At 39.4% G+C, this 17339-nt stretch overlaps 1 protein-coding gene across 1 annotated transcript in view; it reads right to left on the reverse strand.

Annotated features, from left to right (window-relative positions):
• The window catches only part of LOC149143277 (FRIGIDA-like protein 3), a 68881-nt gene extending 56631 nt beyond the window's left edge, over nucleotides 1-12250 (reverse strand). The window contains exon 1 of the mRNA XM_089451749.1: nucleotides 12202-12250. Coding sequence (XP_089307875.1) covers nucleotides 12202-12250 — 49 coding nt within the window. The remainder of the gene's footprint in view (nucleotides 1-12201) is intronic.
• Between the last annotated feature and the right edge of the window lie 5089 nt (nucleotides 12251-17339).

Consider the following 17339-nt stretch of genomic DNA (forward strand, 5'->3'; position numbering starts at 1 on the left):
TGAAGAACTTGGGCCTACCGATGACACCACACCCGCAGTCATACACGATCGAGTGGCTTCACTATTAGGCCCCACACTACTAGTGTAACCCCATATTGTTATTAGTACAACCCCTTATTATATTTTTGTACCCATATAGTCCCCATATTGTTACTATTGTGCCCCATAGGAGCCCACTATTGTTATTATTGTGCCTTAGATTATTATTGTTATGTCGGCTCTGATTATATTATGACCCCTTAGACTCCTATATATAGAAAGGAGGTCTTGTCATTTGTATCATATAAGAATTGTTCATTTGTGTAATGTAAAGGGGGTTTCCCCCTTGAAGAGCCTTATTTCTAAGGTGTTGATCTATATTTTCTATCTTTTTGTAAGCTGGTTTCATAACATTTGGTAACAGAGCTTTGGATTCTAGGGTTTTGCTGCCCCAAATAGGTCATTATGGAATTTTCATTATAACTGTTTTTTTGTGACATTTCAGAAGAAAAAAAAAAAACCATTTTAGACAAAATCACACTAAATCGCGAGTTTGAATTTTAGGGCTTGTCGCGCTATATTGTCAGAGATATGATCTGAGTAAGTTAGGGTTTTTGCAAGCTCTAGAATTTAAGCTAAAACAGGTCATCGTGGGATTTTCACTATAACTCTTTCGCTACAAAGTTTCAGAAGCTAAAACAAAAACCCATTTGAGAAGAAATCAGTCTGAACCTTGGCTACAAATTTCAGATCTTGTCTCGCTATATTTTCGGAGATATAGTCTGAGGAAGTTAGGGTTTTTGCAGACCCCTGAATTACATTCCAAACAAGTCACCGTGGGAAAATTGTCATAACTGTCTCTTTGAGCATCAGATTGAAATTTCGTAAGAAGTTTTAGAAAGAGGACTTCCTGTAGTATTCTGTATATCCATTTCAGGTACTAAGGTAGAAACAGTGATACATGGCATGTCGTACAATTTTTCTCTACTGAACTATTCTATAATTATGTCATCGTGGGAATCTTGGCATAAAGCTTTCTTAGATAATCAAATTCTGATCATACTTGTGGCATTAGAAAGAGAACTCAGAGAGATACTACAGGAAGAAATTTCAAAACTTGGAGATATGAAATTACAGAGTTATAGTCGTTTCAAGATCGAGCTCCTAAAATCAAGAAACATTGAGATGAGGAAGTTTGATGGCAAGGATCCCATAAATTAGATACTATAGATGGAGAAATATTTTGATCTACATGGTGTACCAATATTACAAAAGGTATGTATTGCATCTTCATATTTAGAACAAGATCAATTTTTATGGTATAAAGGGCTTTGTTATCGTAAACCACTTGTTACATGGTCAATTTTCACGGAAGAAATTATAGCACATTATGAGGATACAAAGAGCATCACCTTCTTTAGAGCAAAACCACAACAATTGGGAGAAAAAAGAGAAAAAGGGCTTTGTTACAAAGTGGAAAGAAAAATTATGGAAACAAGGAAGTCTACCCCTCACAACTATAAATATGGAAGTGTTGTTTCTCCTAGCCTTCCACAATCTACAAGGGTTACACCACAACAATTGGAAGAAAAAAGAGAAAAAGGGTTTTGTTACAATTGTGATAAAAAATACATTAAAAGTCATAACTGTGCTGAGAAGAAATTATTTTACATTGATTGTGGAGAGGAGGAAGAAAAGGATCAAGAAACATCAAAAGAAGAGTATATACACCAGGAACCAACCTCAGAGAAAGAAGAAATGAATCTGACCACATCTTATAAAGCATTGGCAAGAATTACCACTCCTCAAACTCTCAAGATAGAAGGACATATCAAGAAGAAAAAGGTTCAAGAAGTGAAATACCACATCAAGAAAGAAGAAATGAATCCAACCATATCTTGTAATATATTGGCCAAAATTACCACTCCTCAAACTATCAAGATAGAAGGACATATGAAGAAGAAAAATGTTCAAGAAGTGAATGATCACATCGAGCATCAATAAATGAATCTGACCATATCTTGTAAAGCATTGGAAGAAATTACCACTCCTCAAACTCTAAAGATAGAAGGACATATCAAGAAGAAAAAGGGTTCAAGCAGTGAAATATCACATCGAGCATCAACAACAAGTTCTCCAACTTTTAAAGGATAATTCCACTTTGGTGCATAATCGAATGAAACAACAGGTAGATCAACATTGCAGTGAAATGTTTTTTGATGTAGGTGATTGGGTATTTTTACGACTACATCTCAAGTAAGCTATTTATGAGAAGGAAATGTTGGAAATACTACATGCACTTAAGAAATGGCTACCTTACCCAATGGGAAGACACTTCAAGGTAAAAATGGATCATGATAGTCTTAAATACTTTTTAGAACAAATATTATCTTTAGAAGAATAGAAAATATGGGTCACAAATATGTTTGGTTATGACTTTGACATCATCTATAGAAAAGGGAAGAAAACTTTTGTTGCAGATGCCCTCTCAAGAAAGGATGAGGATGTGGAAGCATTGTTTTGTGCTCTTTCTATTATCAAACTAGATTGGATAAATAAAGCAAGGGATGAATAGAAGAAGGATGAAGAAGTGTGGCCACTCATTCAAAAGTTGTAGAAGATCCCAATTCAAACAATATTGCCAGAACTTGAAGAGGAAGGAAAAATCATATTGGAACCTGGAGCAGTCACAGAAACAAGAACCCGACAGCTATGAAATTGATCAATTTCAGAGTATCTCATCAAGTGGAAGAACTTACCTGCTGGAGATTCCACATGGAAGGATAAGAATTTTATACAGGAGCATCAAGAACTACTCAAGCATTGAGGACAACACTTTTTGAAGGAGAGGGGCATGTTAGGTCCCTATACTACTAGTGTAACCCCATATTGTTATTAGTAAAACCCCCTTATTATATTGTTATACCCATGTAGTCCCCATATTGTTACTATTGTGCCCCATAGGAGCCCACTATTTTTATCATTGTACCCTTACATTATTATTGTTATGTCGGCTCTGATTATATTATGACCCCTTAGACTTATATATATAGAAAGGAGGTCTTGTCATTTGTATCATATAAGAATTGTTCATTTGTGTAATGTAAAGGAAGTTGCCCCCTCAAAGAGGCTTATTTCTAAGGCGTTGATCTATCTTTTCTATATTTTTGTGAGCTGGTTTCATAACATTCACCACGAGATCTCCACATCAACCATCATCATCACCTTCCCTACAACATCAAGCCCTTCATGGATGAGGTATTGTGTGATGTTGCTCCTTTAAATTTTTTTGATGTATTATTAGCCAACTTGTGGAAGTGTCATGTTGTATATGAGTCAAGGCTTCACACTATTATTATTTCTTTAGGTAATAAGTTATACAGGATACCAGAGCTAGCCCTGCCTGCTTCCATATCTTTGATCTCTGCTAAGCAATGTAGTAAGATCATCTCCTACACTCGGAAATTTGTTTTATTTATGATTTAATCTCAAAGTAAGGGGAAGATCGTTGCCACATCCATGGCCCTTGGGAAGGGTTCATCCATGAGACAGAAACAGGTGGATAAGGTCATGGAATAATACAAGGACATCTTCTCTTAACCCACAGGGGTAACCTTGCACTATTAGGTCAAGCGTTTGATTGATTTGACTCCCAGAGCACCTCTACCCTACGGGATAATATATCGCCACTCCATTTTGAAAAATGTAGAGATAAAGAGGTAAATCTAGGAGTTTCTGCAAAAAGGGCACATTTGACCAGGTTCCTCACCTTGTGGGAGCCCAATTGTACTCGTACAAAATAAGGATGGGACCTAGAGGTTCTCATTGATTATCAGGCACTAAAAAATAACATTGTCAAGAATAGGTATCCAATCCCACAGATTGATAACCTTCTAACTCAAGGGGGCCAAGTATTCCAGCAAGATCAATAAGAGGTCTGGCTATTAGCAAGTTCCAATAGAGCCCACAAATGTATGGAAGACTGCCTTCAAATACAAGGAAGGACTTTTTCAATGGTTGGTTATGCCATTCGGCTTGACAAATGCCCCTTCTACTCTTATGAGGCCAATGGATGACATCTTGAGACCCTTCACCTACTCATTCATTGTATTTTATTTGGACGACATCCTCATATTCAACGAGAGTTTGGGAGAACACTTGCAACACATTCGGCAAGTCCTTCAAACTTTCCACAACCCAAACTATGTGCCAACTTGGGGAAATGCACCTTTTGCATGAGCTAGGTCCAATATCTAGGTTACAACATAGATGAGCAAGGCATGCATTTGGATCTGACTAAGATCCAAGCATTCAATATTGCCCAACCCCAACCACTCTAATAGAGCTTTGTAGCTATTTGGGCCTTGAAAATTTTTATCGGAGGTTTTTGCTGGGATTCTCCTATATCACTTGGCCTTTGAGTAAGATTACCAAGGGTGGAGAGAAAGCAATGTTTTCCTGGTTCGAGTCCTAATAGAAGGTGTTCATTGTGTTAAAGAGCCACCTCTGCTCTGCACTGGTACTCACATTGGTAGACCTGTAGTAGCCATTTGAAATTGAGACAGACACCTCCTAATATGCTATTGGTGTAGTTGTCACCCAACATAGGCATCCAGTGGCCTATCATAGTGAGACACATCCCAACACATTTTAGAAGTACCACACCTATGATAAAGAGATGTATTCCATCGTGTAGGCTTGCCGATAGTGGAAGCATTACATTTTTGGGAAGGAGATGGTCATCCACACTGATCACCGACCTCTTCAGTTTATACAGACCCAAGGGAAGTCACAAAATTATTTCCATCAAAAGTGGTATACATATATGCAACAATTCCACTTGAACATTAAATACAAAAAGGGCAACACCAATCATGTTGCAGACTGCCTCAGCTGACACCTAGTTGTAGCACTGACTACTGTTCTCAACTCTTGTGTCCACGAGACCTCCGGATGGATGCAACTATACACAAATGATCCAGAGTTCACCTCCACATACTAGATGCTATTAGATGGAAAGCAAGTTCCTGATTTTCACCTTCAGGACATAGTATTATGCTACCTGGGCCACCTTTGTGTTCCTTCAAGTGAGTGTGCCATGTTGTTTTTGGAAACACACTACAGTCGAGTCGCAGGGTACTTTGGTGTGGAGAAAAATGCGTCCGTACTCTGACAGAATTTGGGGAAGTGTATGAGATCCTGCACTACCTACACCATTGCTAAGCCAACCATCAAGAAGAAGGGCCTGTACACTGCTCTACCTATTCCTAGCCAACCTTGGGAATCCATCTCCATGGATTTTTTGTCTTGTCTCCCTTCTACCAAGCATGGTAATGACTGTGTATTTGTGGTCATGGACAGATTTTCTAAGATGGCTATATTGATGGCCTGCAAGAAGAGTATCACAATAGAGGACACTGCCAAACTCTTCTTTGAATGAGTGTGGGTACATTTTGGGATCTCATAGACCATTATATCTGATCAGGATAGCAGGTTCCTGAGCACATTCGGTCAAGCCTTTGGACACTATTAGACACCAAGCTCACCAAGTCGACTGCATTCCATCCCCAGACTGATGGAAAGAAAGAGGTGATCAACAAGATGATAATGCACATACTGCACATGTACAACTCCAAGCACCCACGAAGCTGGGATGAGAGCCTTCCCTATGTGAAACATAGTTATAACAGAGCTCTCTATAGCTCGACTAGTCATAGTCCATTTCAAGTGGGTCTAGGATTTCAACCATTGTGTCCAACTGATGTTACCATGCCTCACGTGACTACACAAACAAAATCCACACACGTACTGTCTTAAGCTGATAAATCAACCAAATTTATTGAACGCATCCAACATATCCACCAGTAGGTTCACGACATCTTGGAGAAGTCTAACGCTAATTACAAGCAATTAAATGATCAACATCACGTGCGACACAAGTTTTATGTGGCCGACAAAGTTTGGTTGCGTTTACAGAAAGAACACCTCACTGGAGCCCATCAGAAGCTCATACCACTCCAATATGGGCCTTACACAATTACTAAGGCTATAGGAGACAATGAATTTGAGCTCAACATTCCCCCATTCCTTGCCTTACACCTATTGTTCAATGTGGACTCCCCTCAACCATACTTTCCACCATTACTAGGGACATTAGACATTGCACTGACAACTCACACCAATAGAGTTAAACCCAGATTGCATGGAACATGCCACAACTGATTGGATCATGGATACACAAATAGAAAACAAAGCCAATATAATATCCAATTGTATTGGGTTGTCAAAGCTAGCCAACTCTTCCACCAAGGCAAGTGGCTCACAAAGGACCAAGTTCAGTAGAAGTTTCCCCATCTTATGGAGGCACTCAACGCAATGGGGACCATTACTTCCTAATGGGGTAGGAATGATCCATGTGGATATTTAGGGCCACCCATCTATCCCACTTGGACCCCCACCACGTTCTCTTTCAGTTTTTCAGTTTCCTTAATTGTAGCACAATTTACTATTTTTGGCGGTGTTTTTGGTTCCTCAACATCGGAGCCATTTTGAGGCCCTGAACAACATTTTTTTGAAAACGAGAAAACAAGAGTCTTTGGTTGAAGTTTGTAGTATAAATTTATAGTCCTAGGATAGATATTTCTAATGAGGTATCATGTGCATCAAACAAAGATCGTATGCCAAATTTACGACCCTGGGAACTTGATGTACCAATTTACCCCAAGGGGGCCCATATTTTTGGCGCTTCTTCTCCTAGGGTTATGTTTTTAGATGTTTATGGTTTTCCATTGTTTCTAAATAATAAATAGGCCTTCGAGCGCCATTGTAACATAGTTCAGAGGCATGCAGCCGCCACATCTCTTCTTAGAGATAAGATACCATCACCCAAGATAGTTTATTTCCATTCTGTATGTAAGCATATTTCAATTCTTTGATATTAATGAAATGAAGTTTTATTCTGATTACATCTCCGTGTTTATGTTTATATCTATATTATGTTGCGTTATTGCACAAGTCCAGATCAACATTCAACTTAATGCTATGGAACTTCCTTGAACAATTGATTGTACCTCCATTTGTAGTCATTAATAGAAATATTGATGTTGGATATACAAATAAATTAGGATATTTTTTCCAATTGTAATTGATGAAGTTATGGGTACTACTTGAATTAATCAATACTTAGCTTTTTATTTTGATGTATCCTTCTATTGTGAGGCTTTGTGGAGTACTGATTTCGACTAATTAATGACAAGATATTGCTGGAGTAATCTCTTTTAGCTCTAGATCTTTGGATGGTTCCAATTTCTTCTCCTTTTCATCTTCACAGTCTATGTAGAATAATTTATTCTATTACATTTATGCCCCTTACTATACTTGTCACAATTGAAACTAAATCCCTTCCTCTTATTTCATCCATTTGTTGAGGAGTGAGCCTTGTCGGTTTAGGAGAGTGAGCATGATTTTCTCTATAGTTATTAGTGCCCAATTTGCTAGTGGCCATATCTTTACTTCCAAATTTCCTTGGAAAACTTAATGTATGCCCTAGAGATTTAGGTTTAAAGATAAAAACCTCATGTTGGATGCTTTCCTTTAATGTTCCCATTAATAGGTCTAACAAATTATGCTATGAAATATTCTTTACCCTGAGACTCAAATTTTGGAATTGTTGAATGTGCTTTGTAAGTAGAATTTTTTATGTAATATTTACCAACTAACTAAAGAATATATGTTTCTTAATTTCCACATAATTGGTCATCAATTCCTCTACCAAATTGGACCCAAATATAATATAATCCTTTTTGCTTTCACAAATCCATTGATATTATACATGTTGGTCTTGTTATAAAAGCGTAGATGTGTTGGGACAGGGTACCCTGGGTTAGTTTAGGGTTATGATAACCCAAATTTTGGTACAATTTTGTAAATGATGTAAAGTCTCCACAATTTGTGGATGCGAAGCACGTAGATGAATAAGAGTCAAAGGGCCTTAGCCCCTTGTTTTATGTAAAGTTTTGAGTTGGTTCCAAGCTTCACCCATGGTCTGCGGATTGTATTGTATTGAAAAGTCTATAAATAGTGAGTCTTAGCGAAAGAAAGAGGTACGAAAAAATAAAAGAAAAAGGAAGCAAGAAGAGGAATTATGTTGACTGAAGAGTCTAAGGCAGGAAGACTCTGCTTCCTGCACTTAGATAGGGAAAGAAAGGCTCCATAGCTGAGTGCGTGGAGGTCTACGTAGAGTTCGAAGCTGAGTGTGAGGACCCCTGCAGCTGTGTGCGCAGGGAAATTTTGAGTCTATAACCTATGAATTGAGATCAATAAAGACAAGTTTATGAAAAGTATTAGATATTTCTGTTCATGTTTATTTATGTTATATACTGTTGATGAATGACTTGATTTATGACTATTTATTGAATGCTACGCGATTCTCTTGAATACACCTTAATAATGTATGCAATGCATATTCAATACTTTCCCGAAGTTTCTGGTAATTCCTTTTATGGTTACTAATGCCTTAAGTAAATTTCATGAACACTAATTTAGGACTGCTCTCTGATATGCGTAAGTAGGAAAATTGACTGTTAAAAGTCTGCTAGAACTGATCGCAGTCCTTCGCGAAGGTCTGAAGTCTGTTGAAACAGATTTTCATTAAGAGTTCATTGATCTTCGCAAAGCAGATCCAAGGTGTTGAAAGACATCACACTAGTCTCTGGATGCAGAAACTTGGTTCTTGTAGCCCCCCATATTGCTTCGGGTGAGCCTGCAACTTGCGCTACACGGGTTTTTGCCAGAAGGGCCAGTAGTGTAGGGTTTTGTTGGTTGGCGTAGCTAACTCCTAACCTGGGTCAGGACCCCCTAAGCCAACAAATTTTTTTGTTGCCGGGACTAGGATCTGCTTGAAAGAGATGTGTGATGTTGCATCATTGGAATCCAACCAAGAAAGAAATTGAAAAGTGGTTGGATCAAAAGATTCACAAGTTTGCGGCACAAGAAAAAACGAATCCACACCTACTAAAGGAAGAGTGATTGAACATGTACCTGTATACAAAGATACATGAGATCTTCTTCTACACCTTCCCCATTGAACTATATGAGTGGTTAGCAAAATTGACAGACAATTGAGGAAGGTGGAAGCTTGATTGTCCTATAGTGTGGACTCCATAATTAGTATGATGACTAGAAGCCTTTGAAAACAAGATAGCTTGGGCTGTCGATTATTGGCTCAATTGAATTCTAGGAGGGTTTGTTACAAAATCTGCAATTGATACCTTAGTCATCTATAGCGAAGAAGAGTGAAGATTGTTCAAGGGACCGTGAGGTAAGTATTTAAGAGCATTGAATACTTGGATTAAAATGTTTTTATGTGAAAAATGAATGATGCCATTACCTTTATGTTTCGAGCTACGTGAAGTGGACGATTCTTTAGAAATCACGAAGGATTAGGACCATAGTATAGTCCTTTGATTGGACCCCATTCAAATGATGACGAAGGGGTAGGAAAAACTACATCGTGAAGCATTGTTCAACTAATCACTCAGGGGATTCCCAGAACAAAACATCCATCCCCCCCACCTCTGCCTCCACCTCCACCGCACACACCTTCACCCACCACTGCACCTCCACCTCCACCCTTCAATATGGCGAATGCAATGAACATGCCGATCTTCAAGGTAATAGGATGTGAAGATGCAAATAAGTTTTGGTTTGTTGTGAATGCTCTATGGACAACACAACAGATTACTGATGAAAATATAGAGAAAGAATAATTGGTTACCGCTCTGTACGATCGTGTGCTAACTTGTTACATTAAGTATTGTTTTGATATTCCTCTTGCATCACTAGTAGAGACTAAGACTACTTGAAACAAAGATTTTAGTAAACATAAGTTTGACTCACAGTCAATGATTGGATTTAAAGATGTCATTATGAGAGTCGATGAGATGGATTGGGAATTTGATCAGAGGTTGAAGTGTCAGATCAAAGAGGCTAACATGCAAATCATAGATATCCAGCATCGCGAATGGTTTATAATGTCACTTTTGCCCTAGCTGAGAATTTCTCTATCACAAAAAATGATAGAAACATAGGAAGAATCTTTTGAGGTCGCAATGAGGCTACAGGCATCCCCTATTGAGGATACAAACTTGGGAGTACAACAGATCCGCTCACAATTAGCAAGATTGCATCTAGAGTTACAAATTTTGAAGAAGGACAAGGAGAATAAACCAAAAGTGCACGAAGAAGTCTGGTTCTTGAAGTGCAAGGGCCATGGGCATGATAAATATCACTGTCACATGTACATGAATTATATTACAGGAGGGGGGGAAATTCCCCTAAAGCCGGAAGCCCCAGCAGGGCTGAGTGTAGGGGCTGCATTATGGTGTGCTATTTGTAAGGTTGTTGAACAACACGTGATGGATAATTCTCATTTAATTTAGAAGTTCATCTAGACACTGCAACAATTGTTCTGTAACTTCTTCAAATATGTGGGCCATGACAAGTGCCACTGTCGAAGCTATGAGTTGATGATGGAAAGAAAACCTATGTACCATATGCAAGCAGAAACTCAGCCTCCAGATCAAGGCATCGAAGGAGCGCGTGGAGGTTATCAAGGGCGAGCATGGGGCTGAGGAGGAGGAGGACCTGATAGAGTTCGTGGTCAGATTATATACTACAATGTGGACAGCCAGGGCACTATGTGCGAGACTTCCAAAATCCTACAAATCCATCATGTCAATACTACAGACAATTTGACCATACAATAGAATATTGTCTAGTGCTAATAGCCAAAATGCAAGAGAAGAAAACACAGCCTCAATAGTAGATGCATAATTGATAGATGATGAGAGCTAAGCCCCACGAAGAAGATCAAAGCATTAATATTGTGCTAAGAAGTGGAATGACAACTAGCACTGATAAAGGTAAACAACCTGAAGAGGAAGGATGGGTCTGCAAAGCACCAGAGAAAGAAGCTAGCTTTGATCTAGATCACACTAAGGAAATGTTTATGGAAGCCAAGAAGAGCTTCGCTGAGGCCGTCGCCTCAAGAAGCCAGTACAAGATGCAAGAAATTAGCGCACCTGCAGAGGTTGATCCTTCTGTACTCACTACGTTTCTGGAAAATTGCATAAAGCTTTTGCACGATAGCAAGGCTATAGAAGGCCTGTAGGAATTAATAAATAAATATGCCAGCAAGGAGAAAGTCCCTAATGGACACCGTGTGGTTAGAAAAAATAGTAAGCATCAGGGATGAATAGGCCAAGAGATGAGGCTCACAACGCAGATAGGGATTATGAGATGGACCAGGAAATTTTGGATATGGGGTTTGATGCAAACGTATTACCAAAATAGACATGGGAAAGGATGGGGAGACTTGTGCTGCAGTGGTCCCCGATCTAGTTCAGAATAGAGAACTAGCAAAAAATCATCCCCATGGGATGGTTGTATGGAGTAACAATTGATATTGAAGGTGCGAGTGCAATGGTAGACTTTGAAGTTATAGAAATCGTTGACGAAAGTAATCCCTACCTCGCGCTCCTAGGAATTGACTGGCCTATCGATATGAATGGAGTGATCAATTTGAAGAAGAGGACTATGTTGTTTGAAAGGAATTCGTTGAGGGTTATAGTACCACTAGACCCTTGCAGAGGGGGCATGCTATACTAAACTAGCCCGCGATTATGAATAAAGTGATGATGAATTGGATAAAATTTACAAAATAACAGCGCAAGATCGGGACTAGATCAATCTGATGACAAATGGGCAGATTTCATGGGACCAAGATATTTATTTCACCTCTGATTTAGACGAAGAGTTAGAACATTGATAGAATCTGTTACATGAATTATCTACATTGCGATGAAATATGATGAAAAAGTCATTGCATTGTGTCTCGTTGGAGGTAAAAAAACCCTATTATGATGGTTTAACTAACATAGATTTGTTTTTGGATGAATTTGAGCATGAAGGCCCTGAAGACCACTACAAAACGTTAGATTTGGCACTGTCTGCTATGCCCGCATGATGGTGGGATAAAAACAAGGATAGTTTCATTGGATGGCGAGATTACAAAAGAATGATGAAGCTACGGTTCGGGTAGACTAACACTAGAATGCATGAGAAGTATATTGGAAGAGATGATTCACACGATCACTTAGGAAAGTGGACTCAAGCATTGGGAAGAGAACTACAAATAGAGTGGGTACACATATTTTCTCATACCTTGGATACCATCCCCATGAAATGGTATCTTGAAACAGAGCTCCGCCATGGCACCACAAAATGGGATGTATTGAAGGAAGGGTTCTTATTGCCGTATAGTTTTGAGGACAGGTTTGCAACCATCGATGAAGCGTTGTAGGAAATTAAAGTGGTTATATTCAGAATGCTGACGGAACCCATGGAATGGACCCAACCAGACTGGAGTACCTAGCTGTGACATGCACTAGAATACTAGAATATGGCTGCTAAAGGAGAAGAAGAAGATCCCAGGAACCTCCATATTCCGGAGGTAGAAGGGCATCACAAAGTAGAGGGACCACAAATAGAAAACTCGGACATCTTTTCACCTTTGAAGACGAAGCAAGTAAACATTAGCACTACGGAAGAACTGAAGTTCGTGAAAATTGGAGATTACTGGGATGACGCTACAGTCGTTAAAGTTTCCAAATTACTCCACGAATACCTGGATCTCTTTCCAACTAAGCTTTCAGACCTAAGGGGAATAATCCATGACTTGGGAGTTATGAAGATCACATTGAAGCCAGATGCGAAGCCTATTAAACAACAGCCTTATCTTCTTAATCCTAAGTATAAGGAAAATATTCGGTAGGAGTTGGATAAGATGATGGAGGTAGGCATCATAGAACCTGCTGAAGAATTTGAATGGGTAAGACTGATGGTGGTTCAAGAAAATAAACAAAAGGGTGAAATAAGGATCTGCGTAGATCTACGAAAGCTTAATGATGCATGTGTCCACAATCCATTTCTGACATCATTCACAGAGGAAGTGATAGAAAATGTTGGAGGATAGGAGGCCTATTCCTTTACTAACAGGTTTTCAGGGTATCATCAAATCAAGATCTCACTAGAGAATATAAGAAAAACAACCTTCATAATGGAGTGGGGTTGTTTTCAGTACACTGTGATGCCATTTGGACTAAAGAACGCGCCTGCGGTATTTCCCTACATAGTCATTGCAACGTTCAAGGAGTTCATTCATAAGTTTTTTGAGGTATATTTTGATGACTAGATGATGTTTGGATTAGTGAAGCACCATGCAACAAGTCTATGCTTGATGGTGCATACAAGTCGCAGATACCAGATCGTGCTGAATTTGAAAAAATGCATATTCTATGTTCCTTTTGGGATCTTGCTAGGTCATGTTGTGTGCAAGAAAGGATTGATTGTGGACCTTGCAAAGATTGTGGTGATTGTGAACATGGATGCCCTTAGGAACGTTAAACAACTGTGCATAACGCTGGGACATACATGATACTATTGGAAATTTATTAAAGCTTATGCCAAAATTCTTTTTCCCATGCGGAAACTGCTAAAGAAGGACGAGACATTCTGTTGGGACAAAGAATGTCAATGCAACTTAGATGTGCTAAAAGAAAAGATGGTTACTGCACCGATCTTAGTATTTCCCGATTGGAAAAAGAAGTTTCATGTGCATGTGGATGCTTCTTGCATTGCATTTGGTGCAGTGCTAACAGAAGTAAAAGAAGGAGAAATGGACCATCCTATAGCCTTGGCAAGTAGGAAGTTATCAAAGGCTGAGAAAAACTATTCAATGACTAAGCGCGAAGGATTTGCCATGGCCTATGCACTACAGAAATTTAGGTATTATCTGTTAGGAGGAAATTTCAAGAAGTATACAGATCATTCTGCCATGAAATACTTGGTCAACAAGCCTATGTTGGGGGGCAAGATCTGCAGATGGTTGCTATTATTTCAAGAGTGTGACTTTAAAGTCATTATGAAGTTGGGGAGGTTAAATGTTGGACATGACCATCTGTCATGAATCGAAACATGAGAAGAACCTAATAATTTGGAGGAAGGGTTTCCAGATGCACAACTCTTTGCAGTGTGCATTGTAGATGAACACTTTGTAGACATTATTCACTTCTTGACTATGGGGATGGCACCGGAAGGATATACAAGCTAGTAGAAGAAGGAATTAGTAGTACGTGCAAACGATTTTTCAGTCATTGTGGGACATTTGTATAAAATCGGCGCAGATGAAACATTGTGAAGATATGTGTCAGACTTTGAGTGGGACAACATTCTCGCTGAAGTTCACGAGGGCGCTGCGGGAGGCCATTATGCAGGCAAGGTGACTATGTAGAAAATTTTGCATGCAGGCCTATGGTGGCCAACGTTGCACAAGGATTCCAAGTCATACTGTAAGGAATGTGATGCATGTCAAAGAACTGGCAGACCATCGCGTAGGTATGAGTTACTACTACATCCTCAGGTGTCCTTGCGGGCATTTGAGAAGTGGGCGATTGATTTTGTTCGGCCAATTCAGCCCGCTGGGAAGAAAAAGGGTGTGTGCTATATTATCACTATGACGAAATATCTAATTAGATGGGTGGAAGCACAACCGGTTAAGGATTGTACAGGGGCCACAATACAAAATTCATGTTCGAGTATGTCTTAACTAGATTTGGATTCCAGAAAGTGTTGATGAGTGACAAGGGTACACACTTTCTGAATGAAATGATCAACGTGTTAATTGAGGAGTTTCAAGTCTACCATCAGAAGAGTACGCCATATCACCCGCAAGTAAATAGAACAGTTGAAGCCTTTAACAAAATTTTGGAGAACGCGTTGAAAAAGATCTACAACGTGCAGCGAAATGACTGGGATGTGCGTGTACTTGTAGTACTCTAGGCTTATATGACTACTTATAAGAAGCTGACAGGGAAAAAATCATTTAAATTAGTATAAGGGGTCAAAGTTGTAATGCTGATGGAGTACATTGTGCCTAGTCCACTCATAGCAGCGTTGACAGATATGGAGGATCGTGAGGCCCTAGAAGAATGGCTTGTGCAGCTAATGGAGCTCGAAGAAGATTGATTTTTGGCAGGATTCCATCAACAAGTAGAGAAGGAACACAAAAAATCATGGCATGATCGCCACATCAAGCTTCACACATTCAAGGTAAATGATCTTGTCCTGTTATATGATAGTACATTCACTAAATTTCCAGGTAAATTCCATATGCATTGGTTAGTGTCGGCCAGATAAATCGTTCTTGCGGACAAGATCGATCTCCCTAGTATCAACATATATCTAGCAATAAGCAGGACAAGCAAATCTACCTTTCTCTAAACATATTGCGATTCATTATTAAAAACTAAAGAGGTGTTTTAGACCCTACTTTAAGTCCAATGCTAGTTTGTGGCAGCCATGCTTCAACCGTCCGAACGAGTTTCCTTTTGAGAACCTGCAATCACAAACAAGCACACACAAATAACACTTGCATAGCCAATATAATAAATCATATTCATCATGGTGATCAAGGAATCCATGAAATAAACCATAAAACACAGCTTATTGAGAAAAATAAACTTGATTGTATTAACTTTGAAAATAGAATAACTTTACAACCTTTGGTGCCTTGATGTTGTACAAGCTCCTCCCAGGGTCCAAAACAGGAGTCTCCTCTACTTTGACAAGCCTCACACTCTTCCAAATGAGATCAACAAGGTATGTAATCTTTCCTCACTTAAGCTCAATTAGGAAGACTAAGTTCCAGCAGCATTTCACCTCAAAAATATTTAGCTTTCAACCTCCTCAGTAACCAGCCCAATGCTTCATTTTATAGTGCAAAGGAGGGAGGTTACAGGTTCACCTATGAAAAGATAAAGTCCTCCTTCAAAGGTATAAGCTCCTCACATCAAGGGGTTAGCTCCTTAAGGTATGGGATGCATGAACCTTAAAGGAGCAAACTTGCCACCTCAAGATTCCTTCTAGAAGCTTCCAGAAATGACTCAAAGTGAGTTTTTAAGAATGTACTTGCGCCTTTTTGACTTTTACAGGGGTCCGCACCCATTACATAGAGACAAAGTGGTCAGGTACGCAGGGGACATGACCAGTAGGTGCGAGACCGCAGGTAATGCTAAGAGAAAGTGTGGAACCAGAGTTTTAGAGACTTTTAAGGGCTTTCTCTTATTTTTCAAGGCTTGACATGAAGAACTGAGGTTTAAGACTTGCAAAGGAGGAAATTATGAGTGGTGATAGACTCACACCGATTGTAGAAGTTCACGATGACAATATTTTGTGCAACAGTTAGGGCCATATATTATCTAATAAATTACAGATGGAGGCGCAGTTTAGCTCATGAAGCTGAATGGGGAACCCTTCCCTGGAAGAGTGAATGGAAGCAGATTGATTTTGTATACAGGGGATCCTACATAATGACTATATGCCTTCAGGATAGTCTTAGTGCTCCAGGCAGTTGCAAGGGAGCGCAGAAATATAAACTGCATTGCCCAGCTTGGAGGACAACACAACAAGAAAAATACATAGAGAATGACGAAGATGCAACAAATGAAGTCGCACTCAGGACATTGTGCCATGGAGGAAGTAACCATGCAGCACAACAGGGAAATGGTTGTTGGAATTACTATTCATGACTTGATAGTCCAAAAACGGTTAAGTAAAGTGGCATGGTGAAAATTAAGGCAAAAGTATTTGAATATCTTCCACCAAAACAACTTTTATTATCATCATTTGGGGGAAACAGTCGAAAACCCCTATAAATTATGTGTGTCAGTCCAACAGAAAACATTTTGCGCTCTAGGACTTGTTGATGAATTTCAATATTTGTTGCTTATGATCCGAGCATTCTGGGAAAAATTATTGTCACGAAAAAATGTTTCTCCCATCGCCTGATAATTATTTATGGAGAGAATGATTGCCACTAACCCAGTCAAAGCCCTGAGTTTGGAAGCAACTGCGTCTGACGAACCAAGACAGGAAGTATCAAGTGCAGAGGCTACGCCTGCGGTGCCCATAGCGCCGAGGTCACCTAGGATGAAAAAAACCAAGACAAAAGACAAATAGCTTGCAATGAAAGAGAAGCCACCAGAAGCAAAGGAAAAATAGAAGAAGTTAGTGCCGGTGCGTGCATCACCAGGGAACCATATTGAAACACGTGCAAAGCATAAAAAAGATTGGTGGAGGAGGTTTGACAGGCAACGGTGCAGAGAGTTGTTGAAGTTGTAGGGATCTAAGTGGAGCTGGGGGATCTTTGCAGTAAGATTGTAGTGCCAACAGAGTGACTCGAGGGCAATTCACGATCTTTTTGTTGGGAGCTTGTTGGGATGGGGTCCCCTGGGTTAGTTTGG

This window comes from Pinus tabuliformis, chromosome X (assembly GCF_031772625.1).
Source record: "Pinus tabuliformis cultivar Carrire ecotype Pingquan chromosome X, CPIR1, whole genome shotgun sequence".
NCBI lineage: Eukaryota > Viridiplantae > Streptophyta > Pinopsida > Pinales > Pinaceae > Pinus > Pinus tabuliformis.